General features: G+C 45.4%; 1 protein-coding gene across 1 annotated transcript; it reads left to right on the top strand.

Moving 5' to 3' along the window:
• Positions 1–2,312: 2,312 nt before the first annotated feature.
• st3gal2 (ST3 beta-galactoside alpha-2,3-sialyltransferase 2) lies at positions 2,313–17,528 on the top strand (the record flags this gene model as incomplete). Its single annotated transcript, XM_084554685.1, has 7 exons — positions 2,313–2,741; positions 12,285–12,344; positions 12,817–12,950; positions 15,605–15,784; positions 16,109–16,154; positions 16,713–16,832; positions 16,941–17,528. The coding sequence occupies 7 exons, from the start codon at positions 2,313–2,315 to the stop codon at positions 17,112–17,114; spliced, it is 1,143 nt and encodes a 380-aa protein (XP_084410811.1). The 3' UTR covers positions 17,115–17,528.
• Between the last annotated feature and the right edge of the window lie 2,249 nt (positions 17,529–19,777).

The following is a 19,777-nucleotide window of genomic DNA, read 5'->3' as shown; positions in this document are numbered from 1 at the left end:
GGAAATATAAACTGCAGAAAGCAGGGAAAACAAGAAAAAGCTTCAAGTTGTGCTGGGTTAGACTGAGAGGAGCGAGGAGGAAATCAAACGAATATTGTCAAAGAAGAAGATTAAAGACATCCGCGTGGTCAGTTAGGCTAATGGTAGTAAATGGCTCTCCCTTTCTCTCGCTGTCTCCGCAGGTTTTCCGCAGAGGACGAGGAAGCCAGACTCCTCGCCAGATGTGGCCGCCTCAAATCCTGGATTGATCCTCCTCCTCACGCACACGGACATTTGATCAGAAAAAAACTTTACTTGAAGCTGTGGTTTGTGCCTTAGGGATGCAGAGACACATCAAAAACTAGTTGCCACTCCGGCAAAAATACAAAACTTGTGCAGGTGAGTTGAGCAGGTGTTTACGGGCCGTCAAATGAACACAGGCAGAAGCAGACAGATGGCATAAAGTGGGCCCTGCAGGGGTCCTACCCTCGGATTACAGCTAAGCAGCAGTCACCTTAAGCTCACCAGCCCCACGAAGCATAGTCTGCCGGCCGGTAGGGCGCACAAAAAAAAAAACCACACAGCCTGGCACAGCTGCAGAACACAATTAAATTAGTGCATCTGGCAGACGGTGTGCAAACCTAGCTTAACACCATACAGATATTAAATCGCACATACTCGGATACTCCCCGGGCCGCGGGACAGATGCTACACCCGCCCTTCCTGCCTTCGCCCTCTCAAAGGCAGCTGGAGAGAAGATGAGATTTGGGGCTGATTGTTTTTTTTGGTTTTTTGCGCGTCACCCCGCGCGCCTCACTCCGTCCATTATCCGGATAAACCGCCGGTGTGAAAGTCTACCCTCGGACAAACTTCAGCCCAATCTGCTCGTGATGCTCTAAACTTATTTCACTCTGTGGCTGCTGTTTATGTTTTTCTCTACGGGGACAGAGATGAACAATGAAAGGACTTGTTAATTATGGATGCTATTTGAGTCCGGCTTGTCAAAACCCCCCTGGCGTGCAGTCTTCCGCTACAGTTTTAGAGTTTTGTTTTACTTCTTAAGAATTCTCTATACAGACTTTAAGCTTTTTATGCTTAAAACTTTGTGTTTGAGTAAAGCACGGAGAGTACCAGCACCTCAAACTCAGCATGGCTGCTTTCCTCCGAGCAGCTCTCGGCGCCTCAGCGAAATAGTCAGCAGAGGCAGACAATGGAGCGAAAAGGGAGACCTTGAGACGGAGAGAGACTGGGTGAGGTGAATCTCGATTGACAAAGGAGGTGAAAGGACTGCAGATTACAGACAGGAACTGGGCAGAGAAGGAGAAAAGGAAAAGAACAAGACAGCTTTTTTTTTGTTTTGTTTTTTTGTTTGAGCCACGATGGAACACACTTCTGGCCAGACCTCCTCCCTCCTCCTCCTGCTCCTCCTCCCGTCTTCCCTCCCTCTCTCTGCTGCTCTCCACTAGTCTGCCAGCTTTCTTCGGCTACGTCGCTTCAGCGCGAAGAGAGAGAGAGAGAAAGAGAGAGAGAGAGGAAGCCGAGGCGAGCTGAGCATTCACACAGATGGCAGAGAGGAGCGAGAAAGACCTGCTGCATCCGTCCGCTGGATTCCGCCGGAGTTGGACGCTGCAGCTGGTCAAATAAACAGAGGGAGAGAAGAAGTGAGAGGTGGACGTGTATGCGTGCAGACAGCGGGATTAGAAGGGAGGGAAAGTTAGAAAGTAAAAAAAAAAAAAAAAAAAAGGATGAACAAAGGATAGAGAGCTGAGACTGTGGCTCCAGGCTGAAGGAGAGATCTCCTCATCCACATATCGAAAGCAGGGGACTTCCGAAGCGGTCAGGCTACAGCTGTGTGTTATTCAGCTGCGACTCCTCTGTGTGTGTGTGTGTGTGTGGGTGGGTGTGTGTGAGAGAAAGAGAGAGAGAGAGTGTGTGTGTGTTTTGTTTCTGTGTGTCAGCAGAGGGAAGAGGAAATCCAGCGGGAGGAAAGAGAGATAGAGAGAGAGAGAGCATCGCTGAGTGCACAGCTTGACTGTGAGACAAATTGACTGTGACACACTGTCTTCCATCAGAGTGTGTGTTTTTATTTGTTTATTTGCTGGTGTGATATAGAGTGTGTGTCCGTGGTCCGTGGAGGTAGAAGAGGAGGAGGAGGAGGAGGAGGAGCAGGTGGTGGTGGGCTGGGGACAGTGGCAGGCCCAGGGGTGGGGGCATGGCCGTGGGGGGGCCGCATCCCGTCCTCCACCCTGCACCGGGACAGGCGCTGGGGCTGGGGGTCCTGGGGCGGGGGTCCATCCAGGGGAGCTCCCAGACTCTCCGAGCTCAGGCCCTGGATGAGCGGAGGCTTGGTAGTAGGTGGAGGTAGTAACGGGGGAGGGGGAGGCAGTGGAGGAGGAGGAGGAGGGGAGAAAGGAGGCAGGGTGAGATGTTCCCGCAGGATCTGGGTCCTCCTGGGCTCCCTGGCGCTCGTCTTCCTCACCTCGCTCTTCTTGTCCGTCTCGCTGCGCGGCGGGGTCAGCTTCAACTACCTGGAGCCGCCCGGGTGGGAGGAGTCGAGGCGGGTGAAGCTGGTGCCCAGCTACGTGGGCGCGCACCGGCTGTCGCCCGCCGACGCCCCGCAGCAGAAGACGTGTGCCTGCCCTCGCTGCGTCGGAGACCCCGGCGTCTCTGATTGGTTCGACGAGAACTACGACCCGGACATCTCACCTGTCTGGACCAGAGACAACATCCAGCTGCCCTCTGATGTCTACTACTGGTGGGTGGTAAGTATGCTTCAACTTTACCCCTACAGATCTGTACTAGTAGAGTCCCAAAGTGGGAGGAGATGCTGGTTCTGAATGATTTTCTTAACGTTACTTATCACAAAACCACCCAGCTCATCCGATAACGGGCCCAGTCTCTTTTTCAGTTACTTCAGTAAGTTCGGTTTTGTCTTCTAGATGAAAACGGCAAACGTCATATTTCACCAGCTCGAGGTTCACTCGTTGCCAAAACACAACCTGGACCTTATTTCTGGCATAAAATACGATCAATTACTCACCCATATAACTTAAGTGTCATTTGGAGTTGTTCGGACGATATTTAGATCCGGCGTATATCCATATAGTGGGAGTGATTGGGGCACCGAAACGCAGCCTCTAAATAACGCATCATTTGATGCAAAATTTCACGAATATTTTATTATGATACGCTAGTGCTATTCCCCGCTGAGTCCAGAGTTACCCGTTATCTATTCGTGGACGTGCAGCGGTTTGTTGTTCTTTGGCCAGCTGTTCCTCTCCCTGCCTCCGCATCCTCCTTTCAGCAAGCTCCTCATCCGTATACTCTGGCTCAAAACAATAAGGACGTCCATTATAAACAAAGTCGTCGTCCACAATCTCAGAATCGGAAAAATATTCAACCATTTTGCAAAAAACTGGCAGTAGCAAATTACAGGTAAACAAGCCGACCGTCGCTGCTGCTCGCGGCGCTCAGAGATGACATCATCCAGGTCAGAGGTTAGTAGGTCAATCTACAGACCCCGGATGATGATAACAGGTAACTCTGGACTCAATGGGGAATAGTACTAGCGTATCATAACAAAATATTGGTGAAATGAACGAGTTTCGCAGCAGATAACGTGTTATTTAGAGGCTGCGTTTCGGTGCCCCATTCACTCCCACTATATGGATATACGCGATATACACCAAAGTTATATGGGTGAGTAAACGATCGTATTTTATGCCAGAAATAAGGTCCAGGTTGTAAAAAACGGTAATTCCCCTTTAACCTGTCAGGGGTACGAATCAGTGAACTTTACTCTTTTGGTGCCGTGAAACAAAACGCTGTGTCAAGAGTTACTAAATTAATCCAAAATTGACCCAGCACTTCAAGTTATTTAAGCTGCAGATAGATTTTTCTCAATGACTAAATCTTTGGAATAAGAGATTCCAAATTTTAACCAATTGGATGTCTCTTGCAGCGAGCAACTTCTTGTCTAAGAAACAGACGGCCCTGAGTGCTCAGTGTGAACACTCGAACCAGGAGTAAACACACGCCTCTTTACAACTGTATACTGCACGTTAAGATTCTACTTAACTTGATAGCATCTGGAGCACCAGAAAGGTTTTTCTATTTGTGCCTGTTGGGCGGTGGGAGGGCAGTCAGCTACATGGAAGATATAAGTTTATTAGGACACCAACATAGTGGGGAGTAATACATCATAATCGCATCCTCCTCCTCCTCATCCTCATCCTCCCTCATCTCTAAACCGACCAATCCCTTCTTACAAGTGCTACACGCTCGTCATTTATCTCTGCCAGCCGCGCTGCGTGGCGTTAGTGGAGAAGTGAAACAAACTGAGTTGGCCGCCTAAGTAACGGCAAAAAAAAAAAAGAAGCTGAAATGAATCTGTCTCCCTTGCACGCCTTCGATAGCCCTGTTCCCGTGGCTGTAAACACAACGTTTAAATGCGTTTCCAGCAAGTGTCGTGTTGTCCTTCGCCGGTTCTGGGGTGGTTGGACTCCTGTTTCAAAGCCGTGTTCTCAGTCCACCTCTGAAATGGCAGAAAACTGCAAACACAGGCCAACAGCTGCCAAGTCATTAGGTCACACTGCAACAGGAAGGGGACGAAGAGGGAGAGGAGAGGGGAGAAGGAAGGAGAAAGAAATGAGAGGAGGATAAAGTTGAGGAGAGGATAGAGAGGGAGTAGAGATGGGGGTAAGGTGGATAATAGAAAAATGGGATGGGTGAAAAAGAAGGGAGTGAGGGATGATTTACAGATGTATAATTAAAGGAGAGGAATGCAGAGGTCAAGAATGGAAAAACAAAGTGAACAAGAGGAGAAAGGTTTATCTTAAGGCTAAAATTATGATGGAAAAACTTGCAGCAGTAACAGTAACCAACAGGTTTTATTTCTGTATATTTTTGACTTTGATGAGTGTTTACGATCCCGTACTCTGACTCAAACATCAGCCCGTACACCGTAGTACATCGGTCATAGTCACAAGAACAGATTCACTTGGCTACCGTTGCCATGTTTCTCTGATCTGTCAAACACGTCTGCCGTCTCTCTCTTACATCTGTTTCTGCGTAGTTTATGGAGTTTCACAAATCCCTGCAGCCGCCGCACTCCGAAAAGGGAGACGTGCGCGTTTAACGTGTGGCGCTGCAGCTGTTACCGTCTGTAATTACTCTGTAATTATTAATCACATGAACGCGCACCCCAATATGACCCTGAACTGATTTATTTCATTTAATTAATTTCTTTATTTTTTTTGAATGCTATTTTTATTGAGGAGAATTGCAGTACAAACAAAATTTAATTATTATTAATCTTTATGTACATTTATACAGCCAATGGCACATGGTGGATTAAAATAATAAAAAAACTTAAAAAGTGGAAAATAAATGAATAATACAAATAAAAACTATTTAATATATAAATATGTACTTAAAAAAATAAAATAAAATAAAAATCTTATCCTCCAAATATAATACCCAATTAGTTAGCAGGCAGGGTTGACAAGGAATTAAAATAATTTATTATATTTTCTACGTTCAGGGAGGACATAACATCCTTGAGCCACAGATAGAAGATAGGATAGGATAAGATGTCTAACTAGAAGAAAAGAGGAGGATGAAAGTCATATTTTGATCTGTCCTTTTCCAAAAATTTTATAAAAACCTGCCTCACGCACCAAAGCAGGCAGGTGTGGTTCACGGTAGCGTCATCAGCTAAAACGAGCATCTTTCACTCTCTTGACCTGACTCAGTATCAGTGAATTTAGCCGAATGCCGTCTCTATTTGATTAAAAACAGTCATGCTCTGTTTTCAAGTTGTTCCCGTTTAATCCAAACTCAGTACTTGAAACTGTTTACCTGCAGTTTTGATAAATGTAGTATAATCTCCATTTTTGTTGCACGCAAGGTTGTAATGTGCCAAAAGAAAAAATAACAAACATCTTAAAGTAGTTTTATTAATAGTAACAGCATCTTTGCAACCACTCAGGAGTATTTAAAAAACTGCATGAATAATTAATTACCTATTTGTAGAGAGTGGACATTATACTAAATATCTACAAAGAGAGTACAGCCTGCACTCTTCCTCCAAAGCCACAATTCAGATTTGAATTCAAATAATGACCCTGCACTTTATTTTATTTTGTGGTTTCGATTGGTTCATGCAGGCTGTTTGAGTGGCAGTTATTCTATGAGCCTGTGTGGCACTAAGATATTCAAAAGACGACTGGTTCGACCGGTAGATCACAAAGGAAGATAAAATCACCACCTGGATTTAACTAAGCAAATACTGTAGGTACGAGCCTCCTATTGGATAATTACTACATGGGTGATTATCTTTCAACTGGCAACTATCAGGTACAAGTCAGGTGGACACAAAATGGAGGAGTCAGGGATCAGGCAGGCTCAGAGGTTGTTTAATCAGTGCAAGGTCAAAACCAGGAATCAGGTAAAGGTTCAGAAGTCTGACAGGCAAAAAACTCAGGTAATACAGAATAGCAAAGTCACAACAAGAAAACACTCAAGAAGAAACTAGCTAGAACGCTTGGGTAATCCTACTAGACGATCTGACACAGAAGGAGTGAGGAACACAGCTTAAATACACGAGGGAGAGGGAGAGGGAGACAACGAGACACAGGTGAAACACATGAGTGCGGGGAAAGCAATCACAGACAGGAAGACAGACTTCAGAAGACTCACACTACAAAATAAAACAGGATGTGACAAAAAGGTCAGAAAACTGAACTAAAAAAAAATCAACACTACGTGGTCCTGACAGCAACAAGTTATTTAAGCCCAACTGATGGAATGAGTAGCTTCTCATTTCTTATGTGTTCAAAGAATGAGGTCAGCTGACTACCTGAATATACTGAATGACCAGGTTATTCCATCAATGGATCATATTCCAAGATGACAATGCCAGGATTCATGGGTTCAGGGAGCATGAGATCATTTTCACACATGGATTGGCCACCACAGAGTCCAGACCTTAACCCCATTGAGAATCTTTGGGATGTGCTGGAGAAGGCTTTGTGCAGTGGTCAGACTCTCCCATCATCAATACAAGATCTTGGTGGAAAATGAATGCAACACTGGATGGAAGTAAATCTGGTGACATTGGAGAAGCTCATTGAAACAAAGCCACAGTGAACGGTCCAACGAAATATTAGAGTTTGTGACCTTTTTTGTTTGGTGGCGACTTTGTTTTTGGCCAGGCAGTGTATATGCCTGGCCAAACGACAGAATATTGCATTTGTCGATGTTACGGTCAGCAGATCTCCTCCACTTGAATCAATAAATCAATTTTAACTCAACACGAGTTAATGGATGGTTGGAGATGAAGAAAAGAGCATGGAGACGAGTGGCCCAAGGCCTCAAGGGGAATAAAAAACTGGCCTCTGCATTGGGTTTCTGTCCGGTAGTTGTCTTTGTGGCACCACAAAACGAAGACAAAGAGGAGCCACTGATTTTGCTTTGCGGCGGAATAAAACGTTGTTCTCTGTTAAAGAGTTTTGGAGACAGACGTCCCATGAAGTGGCCGTGTAAGTGATTAGTTTCTCTCTTTTCTCTCTTCTTGAGAGAATTCATTCGGTGCAAAGTGGTTTAATATGGAAAGTCGATGGAACCAAACCAAATGTTGATGTGATCCTCGTTCTCTTATTTCTATTTCATCACTTGACTTTTTTTTAAATTTTCCATTCCCTCGTCCTATCAAGCAAGGCTGTGAGGGAATGAAAACAAACGATTGTGTGCACGCGTGATTGGAGTATGTGCTCTTCAATCAAACGTAATGTGTTAGCGTGCACTCCCCCCGGCGTGAGAGGAAGGAATCATGCATTCAGTTGAAAGACACATTTTAAAGGATAATTTGATGGTCTACGCTTAAGCGATGTTTTCAGCTTTTCTGAAACATTCTCACACTGAGGATTATAAACACCACTTTTGGTTGATTAAAGGGCCCCGGTGTTGATTCACTCTGAGAAATCACTCTGGATGATTTTAGAGAACCGTGTGTGATATTAGACGTCAGTCTGAGACAGAAAAAATGAGCTGAAGCTTGAATATTGACTTTCAAAGGCGACTGCTGTTAGAGTGCAGGATTAGCAGCCACCAAAGTCCTTCCAAGGAAAGTCTTAACAGCTATTAACTTACAAAATCAGATTGTGCCTTTTTATACCTCTGGGATATCTGCTGCTACGCTCAGGCGACAGAAGTTTTGAGCCCATTAATTACCAAAATCACTCATCTTGGGGAAAAGAAAACCAGCAGTTGGAGGAGGAATCTGAGAAATCTGAACCCTGTGACTGACTCAGTTTCCTGAAGACGCCTTAACGCTGTAACGACTGCTGTCTAAAAAGTCGTAGACCGACTTGTTTTGGTTAGCTGCAACGCCTCAACTGGCTCATGAGCTCGCCTCTTCTCTCAACCTATGACGTTTAGCCTGCTAATGTATATGGCTTATAGTGGTGTTTGTTGAAGGTCGCTAAAAGACATGAGACTTGGCATCCTTCTGATCAGCCACAACATTAAAATCACTGCCAGGAGAAGTGTGGATGTTACTTAGACATGTACCATGCACCTAGACCAGACCAGGCACTCCCACCCCATAGCAATGACACTCCTTGATGGCAGCAGCCATCCCCAGCAGGATGGGGTATAACATTATGACCACCTTCCTAATATTGTGTAGGTCTCCCTTGTGCCTCCAAAGTAGTTGGGACTCATCAGAGAATGGACATGGGACTTCTGAGGGTGTCCTGTGGTGTCTGGCAACAGGATGTTGTAAGTGGGGGCCTTTGAGTCCTATGGGTTGAGGGGAGGGGCCTCTGTGGATCATCCCACAGATACTTGATCAGTTTGGGATCTAGTGAATATGGAGGCTAGGGTTAGGGTTAGGGTTAGGGGTGTCTGGTCTGGTCTAGGTGGGTGGTACATGTCTAAGCAACATCCACATGAATGAATGCCAGGTCCAAACGTTTCCCAGCAGAACATTGAATCGTCACAAGATGATCAATGTTATTCACTTCTTCATCTTGTTTTAAGTGAAAAAGGAAAAACTATTATTCGTTTTAACGTAGGTGCCAGAAAAGCTTATACGTCAGGAATCAGAAGACAGTTATGATGAAGGAAGCGGGATGGCATTTGGCATAGCTGCCAACAATGGGCAGGCCCTGAACAACAGCGCCGCAGGAAGAGACGGAAGATGGCAGAGGATGGAGGGGTCAAGGAGGATGCATAAAACAGAGAAGTGCAAGCATGAGAAACGCAGTCAGAGCGAGTAAAAGAAAGATTAGTGGTGTCTGATCGGTGCTGATGAGCCGTGTGGTGTGGTGCTCAGGAATCCCAGAGAGACAAAGAGATGAAGAAAGACAAGAGGAGGAGGAGGAGGAGGAGGAGGAGAAACGAAGGGGGAGCGAGGGAAATTAAAGACAAGGAATTAGACGTGAGGGCAAGGGGACTGTTGGGAGAGGATGCGTGGACGAAAAATCTAAGCAAACGAGATCTGTGCGTTGGGAGAAGCGAATTAAGGCCGATGGTGGGTGCAAAGGAAGCGGCGACAAAGGAGTGTGAAAATGAAGATTTCTGTGTGGGAGAGAGGGAGAAAGGCTCGTGCAGTGGCTGCCAACATCCTGATGGAACTTTCTGAAGACGGGGGGCAGGGGGGAGTCTTTCTCTTTATTTTTATGCGCGCAGGTTCTCTCTCTTTATCTTTACACGCTTGAATGCATGTTTGCCAGTTTGGCAGATATTCAGATAAGAACAAGATTTACCTTTTTTTTTATTTTTTCTTCTTCTTTTAATTGGACCGCTTCTCTTTGTCAGCTGGTGCTAGTCCTGCATGTGTCATCATCCCACAATGAGGCAGCTCAAAAGCATGACGACAGTCTCGGTGAAATGAAAAGACAAAGGCAGAAATATATATATATATTTTTTGCTGTTGCCTGTGAGCTGGAGAAGACAAGCCTTCTGTCAGATTTAATTGACTGCCTGAGAAAAGTCAGGTGTTAAAGTACGTCTTTTTTCAAATTAGTCAAGTGCACATAAGAGCACTGAAACAGACTTAGCTGGTTGTTAAAAGATGATGCTCCAAATTTATGACCTATAGTGTTCCACGTACATAAAGGGGTGATGGCCGATGGGTGACCGTTGGTCAGTATTGGGCCGTTGACACCAGTTGGACCCCTGTAGGAGGTTTTTCGGACAATGCAGCATGTTGAAACAGTACCGGAATGAGTCGGAGATAAAGACAACTCTGATTGGCTGTTCAGCTTAGACAACCTGTCACGGAAAAGGAAAAAACGGAAGTGACGGAAGTTTAAAGGGCACACAAACAAGGCTAGAATGAAAAACCTGCAGACCTTCCTAGCCTCCTAGCTAATAGCAGCTCTTCCTGTTTCCCCTTTTGAATGATGAATACAGACTACTGCCACGTATAAAGGGTTTTAATTTCACACAGGAATAGGTCTTTCTTTCCAACTTGCCATTGGCTGTAGTCTTTGCTTTGTGTTCAAGGACAACCTTTTTGGTCTAGACGCAGAAAACGTGAGGCAACGACATTTTCCTGAAGTTCTTTGGTTTCGGTTTACAGTAGTGTGTCCATACCTTAAGTTTGATTGAGTAATGTATTTTTCCCCAAGGATTTTATTTTGTAGTTTAATAGGTAGAATCACGTTGACACTCTAGTCTCTATAGCTAATGACAAGGTACACCCATCAGCCACAACATTATGACCACTGACAGGAGAAGTAAATAACACTGACCATCTTGTGACAATTCAGTGTTCTGCTGAGAAACTTTTGGACCTGGCATTCATTGGTGTGGATGTTACTTAGACATGTAGCACCCACCTAGACCAGACCAGGCACCCCCACCCCATAGCAATGACACTCCTAGATGCACAGGCACGCACACAAAAACACTTTAGGAACAACTCAAAAAAACATGAAGAACAGCACAAGGTGTTGACCTGGCCTCCAAATTCACTAGATCCCAAACTGATCAAGTATCTGTGGGATGATCCACAGAGGCCCCTCCCCTCAAAGGCCCCCCACTAACAACATCCTGTTACCAGACACCACAGGACACCCTCAGAAGGCCCATGTCCATTCTCTGACGAGTCCCAACTGTTTTGGAGACACAAGCGAGACCTACACAATATTAGGAAGGTGGTCATAATGTTATGCCTGATCGGTGTAATTCCTCTATTTAATTTACACCAAGCCTTAAAGTAATGCATAGTTAAAGGTGTGGCTGCCTTTTTACAAGTGCCCAGCCTGTCTGCCTGCTTCACCTTTTTCTTCACTATTTTTGGATCGGTTGGGTGTTAGAGGGAGTCAGGCACCGCCTAGATAGTACCATTTAGAAGCGTCACACTGAGCTTCAAAACTCAGAACGAGCTCTTGCTTTCGGAGAACGTGCAGCCCTCTAAACATAAAGTTTTCAAGACCTTCCTTTTGCAACTAAAGTCCCTCCACCGGTACTTTCACATCGTCGGGTCTGAATCCTATTCACAGTTTTCCGCCGTGTGGTTTATTTATGGATTTTTACGGCTCTGCTTTGGCTTTAATTAAGTGACCTTGCTTAATAACGTTATAGTGGATCGCGTTCGAGCTGAAACTCTTAAATCCATATTTTGCAAGCAAGCAGTGCAGCAGTGCATTGAAACCATTTTCACCCTAAAAAGAAAGACTTTTTTTTTTTGTGCAGAACACAAATAGCTTTACACTCGTGGTGTTTTTTTATCCATTAATCATCTGACAGACAGATACCTAAAGGACAAAACGACTTACACTATCATCCTCCTTCCTGCTTTGTCTTGTTTCCATCTACATTTATCTCCTCTGTTCTTTTTCTCTCATTTACATCCGGCGTATCATTTTAACTCTTCTCATCCACCTTCCATTTATTCTGGTAGTCCTTGATTCGGAGCAGTGGCAGTGAGTAGTTTGCGAGGTGTTCGGACCCTTCCACACATTTTTCATCCCTTCGTCCACTTTCTCTTATTTGCTCAGCTTGTTTTTGACATGTGGACAGCAGTGCCTCCACTCTCGTCTGACCACAGCTCACCCAGTCTGTCTGCATCCCGTCAGCCTGACACATGGCTGTTACCTGAACACACACATTCACATTCACAGACGTACAAGCAACCTGCTTATTTGCGCATGAACGCAGCGCGAGAGTACGCACACGCACGTTCTCGGACAGACGGAAAGGGAACTATATTTAAAGTCTGTTGTCAGATCCGATTTGTCTGCAGAGGAGAAGTTACGCATCCTAACCTCACTTCTTTCTGTTTCTGTCTCTAGATGCTGCAGCCCCAGTTTAAACCCCACAGCATCCAGCAGGTGCTGCTGAGGCTGTTCCAGGTATTTCATATTATTAATTCATCTTTCCATTACCACTGTACTTTCAAATCAGCCAAGTCATTACTTCACACTCTTGGGCAAAAGCAGCTGAGATTGGGAACAGACCGTCTTTATTAGACTCCAGCTTAATCTGTGACCCGGCGCAGTCGTTTCTAATGTGTCAGTGTGTCGTTTTTCCATATTTCTGACTCTGAATGCAGCACAGCGCTGACACATGCGGCTGTGTGTTTAAATATCTTTGTCAGGCTCCCCGAGGGCAGAAGTGGTTTATGTATTTTTCATGGAGGCTCTCATAAAGAATTCTTCCCAGTGCTGAGAGCAGGATGTGTTTTCGCTGTCAGGTTCTGAGCTGCAGGTTAGGCGATTCCATGAGTCTTGCTATTCCAGCCCTAGCGCCCTTTTTTAATTTCCTCTAGAGCTGAAATCCAGACATTTGATAATGTCTGTCTGTCTGTCTGTCTGTCTGTCGCAGGTGATTCCGGGGAGGTCGCCGTACGGCTCGTGGGACCCGGGGCGCTGCCTGCGCTGTGCGGTGGTGGGGAACTCCGGAAACCTCCGCGGCGCCGGGTACGGGGTGACCATCGACGGGCACAACTACATCATGAGGTGAGGGGGGCCGTCGACCCGAGAGAGAGACGCCGAGAGATGAGTGGAGCGGCAGAGAGAAAAGAGCCAGACCCCGAAAGATAAAATTAGAAGCCAAAATGACGCCTGAAAGTGGAAGATGAGGAGGAGGAAGGAGACAGCTGCAATTGCTATACAATCAGACTGTGTGCTATTAAAGTTCCATCATCTTCGTCATCTAGTGTGTGTGTGTGTGTGTGTGTGTGTGTGTGCAAGGCAGAGATGTACTCACAAAGAAGCAGATGTGAGTGTCTGATACTAAATTTAATCTCTCAGTTTAATTCTTTGTTCTGTTCAGTTCTCCTCCGGGTTGATGGAGAGGTCACTTGACTCGTGTGGTCACCGCAGAGCGCTTTACGTCTTAAGAGGCTGAAAAAATATAGATTGCGCCTCTCTCTCTCTCTCTCGCACAAACACACACACATGCACGGAGGCACATAAATCCTTTTGTCTCCGTCAACTCCCCGGTTTGTTTCCAACGCAGCAGTGATGGATCACAGAGCCCGATTGTTGTCGGTGGGCACGAACACAGCTATGCGCTGTTTCGCCGACGACACGTGCCGGTGCAGTGAAACACTCGGCGAGCGGTGGTTTGCGTTTTTTCTGATAGCGCCCCGAGAAAGCATTGCAGTCTCGATAGACTGGCGTGGGCCGTCTCCAACTTCCACCTCTTGTTTCTCATCGCTGCGGTTTGATTCATTCGTTTTCTAAAATCTGCCTCCACCTCCCCGTCGTCTGTCTGCGCGCCTTTTCACTCCAGCTATCTGAACAAACATCTGTTTTGTTCGCCAGCATACGGTTAGGTGCACTCAGTGGCCCTTGTTTTTTTTTCTTCCCCCCTCTCTTCATAATGCACCTTCCTGTTTACATAAACAGATCACTCCTCCAGACAGTGAGTCACATCTACTGTGGAGTAAATGCAGAGAACGTCCCGAGCATTATACTTGACTGCGTCGTACTGTATTTGCACCATAAAGATGTGCTGTGGGAAAGGCCGAGGCTGAGGTGAACCACGAGTAAAGCAAACAGCGATTCAGAACAATGGCTTGTCCAACCTTGCAGCAGAAACTTAGGAGGAAACTTGGTCAGCAAAGCTAAATGTGTGGCAAACTATACTTTCATAACTTGTAGAAAAATGTGTTTGAGGCACTTGGACTTCCCACATGACTTTTTTCTTGTCTCATTAGCACTGAAGCAGATGATGCTTGTAGTGAAAAAGCTCGGATAAATCCAGTAAAGTCTGCCTGCCCGCCCAGCACCACATAGAAGACAGTAGTAGTAGCAGTAGACCCTAATCAGAAACAAGACCAAAAAGGCGAGACTACCGAACCCATCCAACATAATAAATAAGTAAAACAGACGCTACATAAACAACAGCTCCTGCTGCAGTGGCTGGGAGAAGACAACGTGAAAGAGAGCGCGAGCGTTCCTCCCCCATTTATTGGATCCTTCTGATTGCCCCAGATTGGCTTCACCTGAGGGAGAGGACACAAGATTTAAACGGCCTTTGCCGCAATCGACCAGCAGAGGGGAACGCCGGAGCCTGCACCAGTAACCGAGCGGCGGAGCATTTAGCAGCTAATGCGCCGTCTGTGTCTCTTAGGAGTCGGCAAATTAAAGCTAATGAGGCTCCGTCTGCACGGGACGCACGAGAGGTGTCGGCTGACAAGTTTTCCCATAACCTGCTTAGAAGGTGATAATGCGGTAGCGTTGATCAGATCAGATAGTGATCTCAGGAGTTGGTGGCGACCAAAAGAGAGCTAAAAGGGTGTAGGAAATTTATCAGCAGGAGGTTAGAATACATATCCAAATGAAGGTTTTACTTGTATTTCTATTTCTTGCACATTTGTACAAATGCAGGTCTTGTAATTATTTTGCTTATACTATTACTATTATTTTTATTGTTTTATTTCTTTTTAATTTATTTTTTTAGTTTTTCTATTATTTTTATTTTTTTATTTTTTATTTCTTTTTAATTTATTTTTATTTAGCTTTTCTATTATTTTTATTTTTTTATTTTTTATTTCTTTTTAATTTATTTTTATTTAGTTTTTCTATTATTTTTTATTTTTTTAATTTTTAATTTATTTTTAATTTCCTTTTTAGTTTTTCTATTTTTTAATTTTTTAATTTTTTTTAATTTATTTTTAATTTCTTTTTTTAGTTTTTCTATTATTTTCATTTTTTTATTTCTTTTTCATTTTTGTTTTTTTAGTTTTTCCATTTTTTGTATTTTTTTTTGATTTTTTTTAAATTTCCAAGTTTTAGGTTAACGTTGTCTAGATGTACACACACTTTTTGCTATGCCAGCTTTAAAAGGTGACCAAGATCAGTTGTGTTCTTAGTCGGCTACTCTCTACACTATTGTCAACATGATGCACCAAAATGTTGAAACACTCAAAAAGGCAGGAAGGGGAGTCATGCACCCTGAAGTTTATTCCACAAACATTACTTGAACGGCATGGTGCCGACAAGTCAGCATGAAATGAGCTCCCCGTGAAACTATTCTGGCACCTATTAGACTCCAGCTGGAGCTGCAACCACTGGCCTCGCACCGGTAGCTCGCCACCTGTCACTTAAAGACGTCCATCTCTCACGCTGTTCCTCCCACTCTCTCTCTCTCTCTCTCTCGCTAGGATAAACCTGGCCCCGACGGTGGGCTACGAGGAAGACGCAGGCAGCCGCACCACTCACCACTTCATGTACCCGGAGAGCGCCAAGAACCTGGCGGCCAACGTCAGCTTCGTCCTGGTGCCCTTCAAAACGCTGGATCTGGTTTGGATCACCAGCGCCCTCTCCACCGGCCAGATTCGATTGTAAGACGCGCGCATAAGCATGGATTAACATATATGGGAATGCACGTCCATCTGCACGAAAGCGTAAAATGAGTTCGCTGCATATAGCTGAGAAACGCGAAGATGATTTAACTTCAGGGCACATGCACGGACATAAGTATAGTTTGAGTGCTTAAGTGCATTTTACACACACACACGGGGTAGATGCCAGAGGGTTGCTGGGTTGGAACAATCTGTCAGCCGTCAATCATCCAGAATTCATAGCTGCAGCAATCACTTAAAGAGCTGATTGAATGTGTTTAATATATTTCCCTCCCTCTCTCTCTCTCTCTCTCTCTCTCTCAGTACTTACGCTCCAGTGAAGCAGTTCCTTCGTGTCGATAAAGACAAGGTGTGTATTTTCAATGCAATTAATTTTAACTATTTTTTCCCCCTCCCCCCTCCCCCCTCCTTCTCTATTGTTGATGAAGGATTACAGTTAGATTATAAACCTTTTCCCTTTGTTTTCAATAATCTTCCGCTCGTCCCCTTAATCCGCGAAAATGAATAAACTCACACTAATCCCCGTCATGTGAAGACTTTGTGAAAATCTTCGCCCCGGCCGGAGACGAGGCCGACCTAAAAATAGATTTATAAGACTCCACGGCGGAGCTCTGATCGGCCTGAAGACAAGTTTGTAAGGACTCGGTCTCACCTGGAGGCGTTTGATAAATTTATAATTACTATTCGGGCGGTTAGGAGCGCTTTTAGTCTTTCGCAGGGATCTAAACCAGCGTGGGTTATTAAAATTTAACCTAATGCAAAGTCTTGTCTTGTTCAGTTGGAGCTTTTGAATGTGCTGCGGCTCTGATTTGCATGAAGTTATCTTTCGGCGTGTAAACATCTGCATCTAGTTAAGGTTTTCTCAAACCGTGAAACATCTCTCCCTACATCTCCCTCCGCCGCACAGGTTCAGATCTTCAACCCCGCGTTCTTCAAATACATCCACGACCACTGGACCAGACATCACGGACGCTACCCCTCCACTGGCATGCTAGTGCTTTTCTTCGCTCTGCACGTCTGCGATGAGGTCAGTTCTTCCTGTTTCTCTCTCTGCTTCCACGCCAACACATACCACAACTCTGTCTCATCGTGCCGTTCGCTTTCCTAACTCCCCCTCCGTCCCGCTCTCCTCCAGGTCAACGTGTTCGGTTTCGGGGCAGACAGTCGAGGAAACTGGCACCACTACTGGGAGCAGAACCGCTACTCCGGAGAGTTCAGGAAGACCGGCGTCCACGACGCAGACTACGAAGCCCAGATCATCCAGCGGCTGGCCAAGGCCGGAAAGATCACAGTATTCCCTGGGAAATAACCAGCACATACATATATAAATATTTATATATATATACATACGCGTATATCTAAGGTTTCATGTTAGAAAGCTGGTCGGCAAAAAGACTCCATACAGGCTGTTAGATATTCTTTCTCACCAGTTTCGGTTCCCAGTTGAAGTAAAACCAAATGAAGGTGAGAGAGACCGGTCGCAGAAGTGATCATGAGGTAAACTCAAACCAAAATATGCCATTCCACTCACTTCCCCTAACATCTGGGAAGTTATCAAAGTTGGAGAGCTTGATGCGAACTCGTAGAGCCCAATCTCACTTAGGCCTAATCAGAAAGAGTTTTACTTCGCAGTCTAATTAAAGGCTGAAGATTTCACCTCTAATCCCCAGAATTAGGACTGAAAGACAAGGCTGCTCTTCTCTTTCCAAGGGCAGCACGAACTCGGGACTGAAAAACAACAAGTGGGGAGGAGGGGGTGGGTGGACAGAAGGAAAACTCAGCCAACGGCCGTAAAAAACGACTTTGACTGTGTGCGGTGCCGAGGCAGCCGGAGAAGGAAATATCTCAAGAACAAACGCCCCAGTTTGGACTGAATCCAGTGGAAATTCTCCTCCTGGATGGACATTTGATCTTCATTTACGCTCCTCGCTGACGGAGTGGATCTAGTGGACTGATTCTCACCTTCTGAGCTGTGGAGGTGCTGGCCTTCAGACCAGATTCAAGTGATTTTACTGTTGAACTACGCGAGGAAATCCTGTACTACACACTTCTTGACATTTTTCACACTCATAACTCTTACTTTATGCGAGGCAGTGACGCGAGGACATTGTCTTGGTTGTTAAAATGCTTATAAGACTGTAGCTGACTGCTGTTCTTTAAAGCCCCCCCCCCAGGCCCTCGCCAGTCTCAGCACGGCTTTAGCACCATGCAAAAACGCCTTTCAGCCAAACACTAGCAGCACCAAGCATGAGCTCCAGCTTCTGCAGCCTGCTTTTAAATGCCACAGCAACCGCCGCACCCAGGCTCTTTATTCACCACCAGATGCGAAGAGGAATGTTCTGGGCGAGCGTTTGATTCGACTGTGTGGGACTCTAATGAGGCCAAAAGTCCACCTCCTGGGATTTCATGTTTGGATGGAGGCATGCTGGTTTCTGGACCAGACTCTAATCCCCGTGTGGTCTGTCAGGGTCTAATTTGGGAGAGGAGGGCAGCACGCAGAGAGCTGTGGAGCCGCTCCGACAAAGCCAGCATGAGAAACACGTCGTTTGCGCCGATGTTTATGAGGAGGAAAAAGGAGTTCGTGTGCAGGAACTCGCACATGTCGACACAGTCCGGGTCCACCACTCTGGTTTGGGAAGGATGAAAATGGACTACAAAAGGAGCCACAAACCTTCCACAAACCTAACGCCGCGCCCGGACGCCCGCATCCCAGCGGAGTTCGAGGCTGTCAGGAGCATCACGCCCCCAGATTAAGGCCCTGGGGTGAAAGAAAAAAAAACCCACGGGATCATTAACCACTAGCCCTGCTAGTCCCTGCTCGGCCAATTAAAACTTCAGCTGTGTCTGGAGGGAGGTGGAGCCATCGGACGCCTTAGACTTCACCTCCGAAACCGTAAAGCTGCACTTCCTGACCTGTTCCTTTCATGATGATGATGATGATGATGACGATGACATATCCCCCCACCCTTCCCCCCACAGAGTGCAGATATCATTGTTTAGCTCTGAGTTCATACCTCGGCTGGATTTACGCTTTCGGCTCAGATTAGATCCCCTTCTCCCACCCAGGTGGCACATCGACGGAGCCTGTCGCCATTTGGCCAGTTACACGTTCACGTCCCCAGTTCTTGACATCTTTGACGAGAAGGCGCAAACAAAACAAAAAACGGAAAGATGGTCAGATCCGTACAAGTATTTAATCTGAGCCAAGGCTGTAAATCCATCCACACATGGCAGGACGTGTTTGTCAAGAAGCAGCTGGTGGCTGAAAGGAAAAGTACTCAGGGTTCCTGTGCACGTCTAGAAAACGCGGAAGCGAGTTGCTCTTCTTTCGAAGTCCAAACGTTTAACTGCCCCTTTCACACAGAACAAACTCATGTACGTATTGGTCTGAATGATCGGTGATAATGTCTCAGCCGTCAGTTTTATGTTGCGCTTTAAGAGATCTGGCTTTTAAAAGTTGAATTTATTTACCATATCATACGTCGGTAACTGTCACGAGTCATCGATTGTGGAAAGACCACGAACACTTTTAAAATTCAAGTCTCTCAAAGCGGTGTATGGCTGAATGAAACAAGACTTTAAATTAAAGATACCCCGTGGAGTTTCTGACCACTAGGACATTTATGGATCAGTGCCTTTAAATGTCTGATCGTCTAATCTTCTCTAATCTTTATCTAATACACTTAAATAAAAAAATAAATAATAATATTCTATATAATCAATGCAGTAAGTAAATGCAGACACAGGAGGAGACCACTGCTAAGAGGTAAACATAGACGCAAACGATGCAGGATATTAATTATTTACTTTTAGAATTAGTTAATGATTTATGAGCAAGGAAATGTATTCATCTGGTCTCAAGGAGACACACATGAGCACACATGAGCCGAGTCTCCATAATGTATTTTGACTTTAATGAACGGCGACTGTAATTATCGCACAGTCCTTGTAATCACGAGTTAACACCGGTTT

The sequence above is a fragment of the Chelon labrosus genome, assembly GCF_963514085.1.
Source record: "Chelon labrosus genome assembly, chromosome: 11".
Lineage (NCBI taxonomy): Eukaryota > Metazoa > Chordata > Actinopteri > Mugiliformes > Mugilidae > Chelon > Chelon labrosus.
The sequence above is the reverse complement of the archived record's forward strand: the minus strand, read 5'-3'. Positions and strand labels throughout refer to the sequence as shown.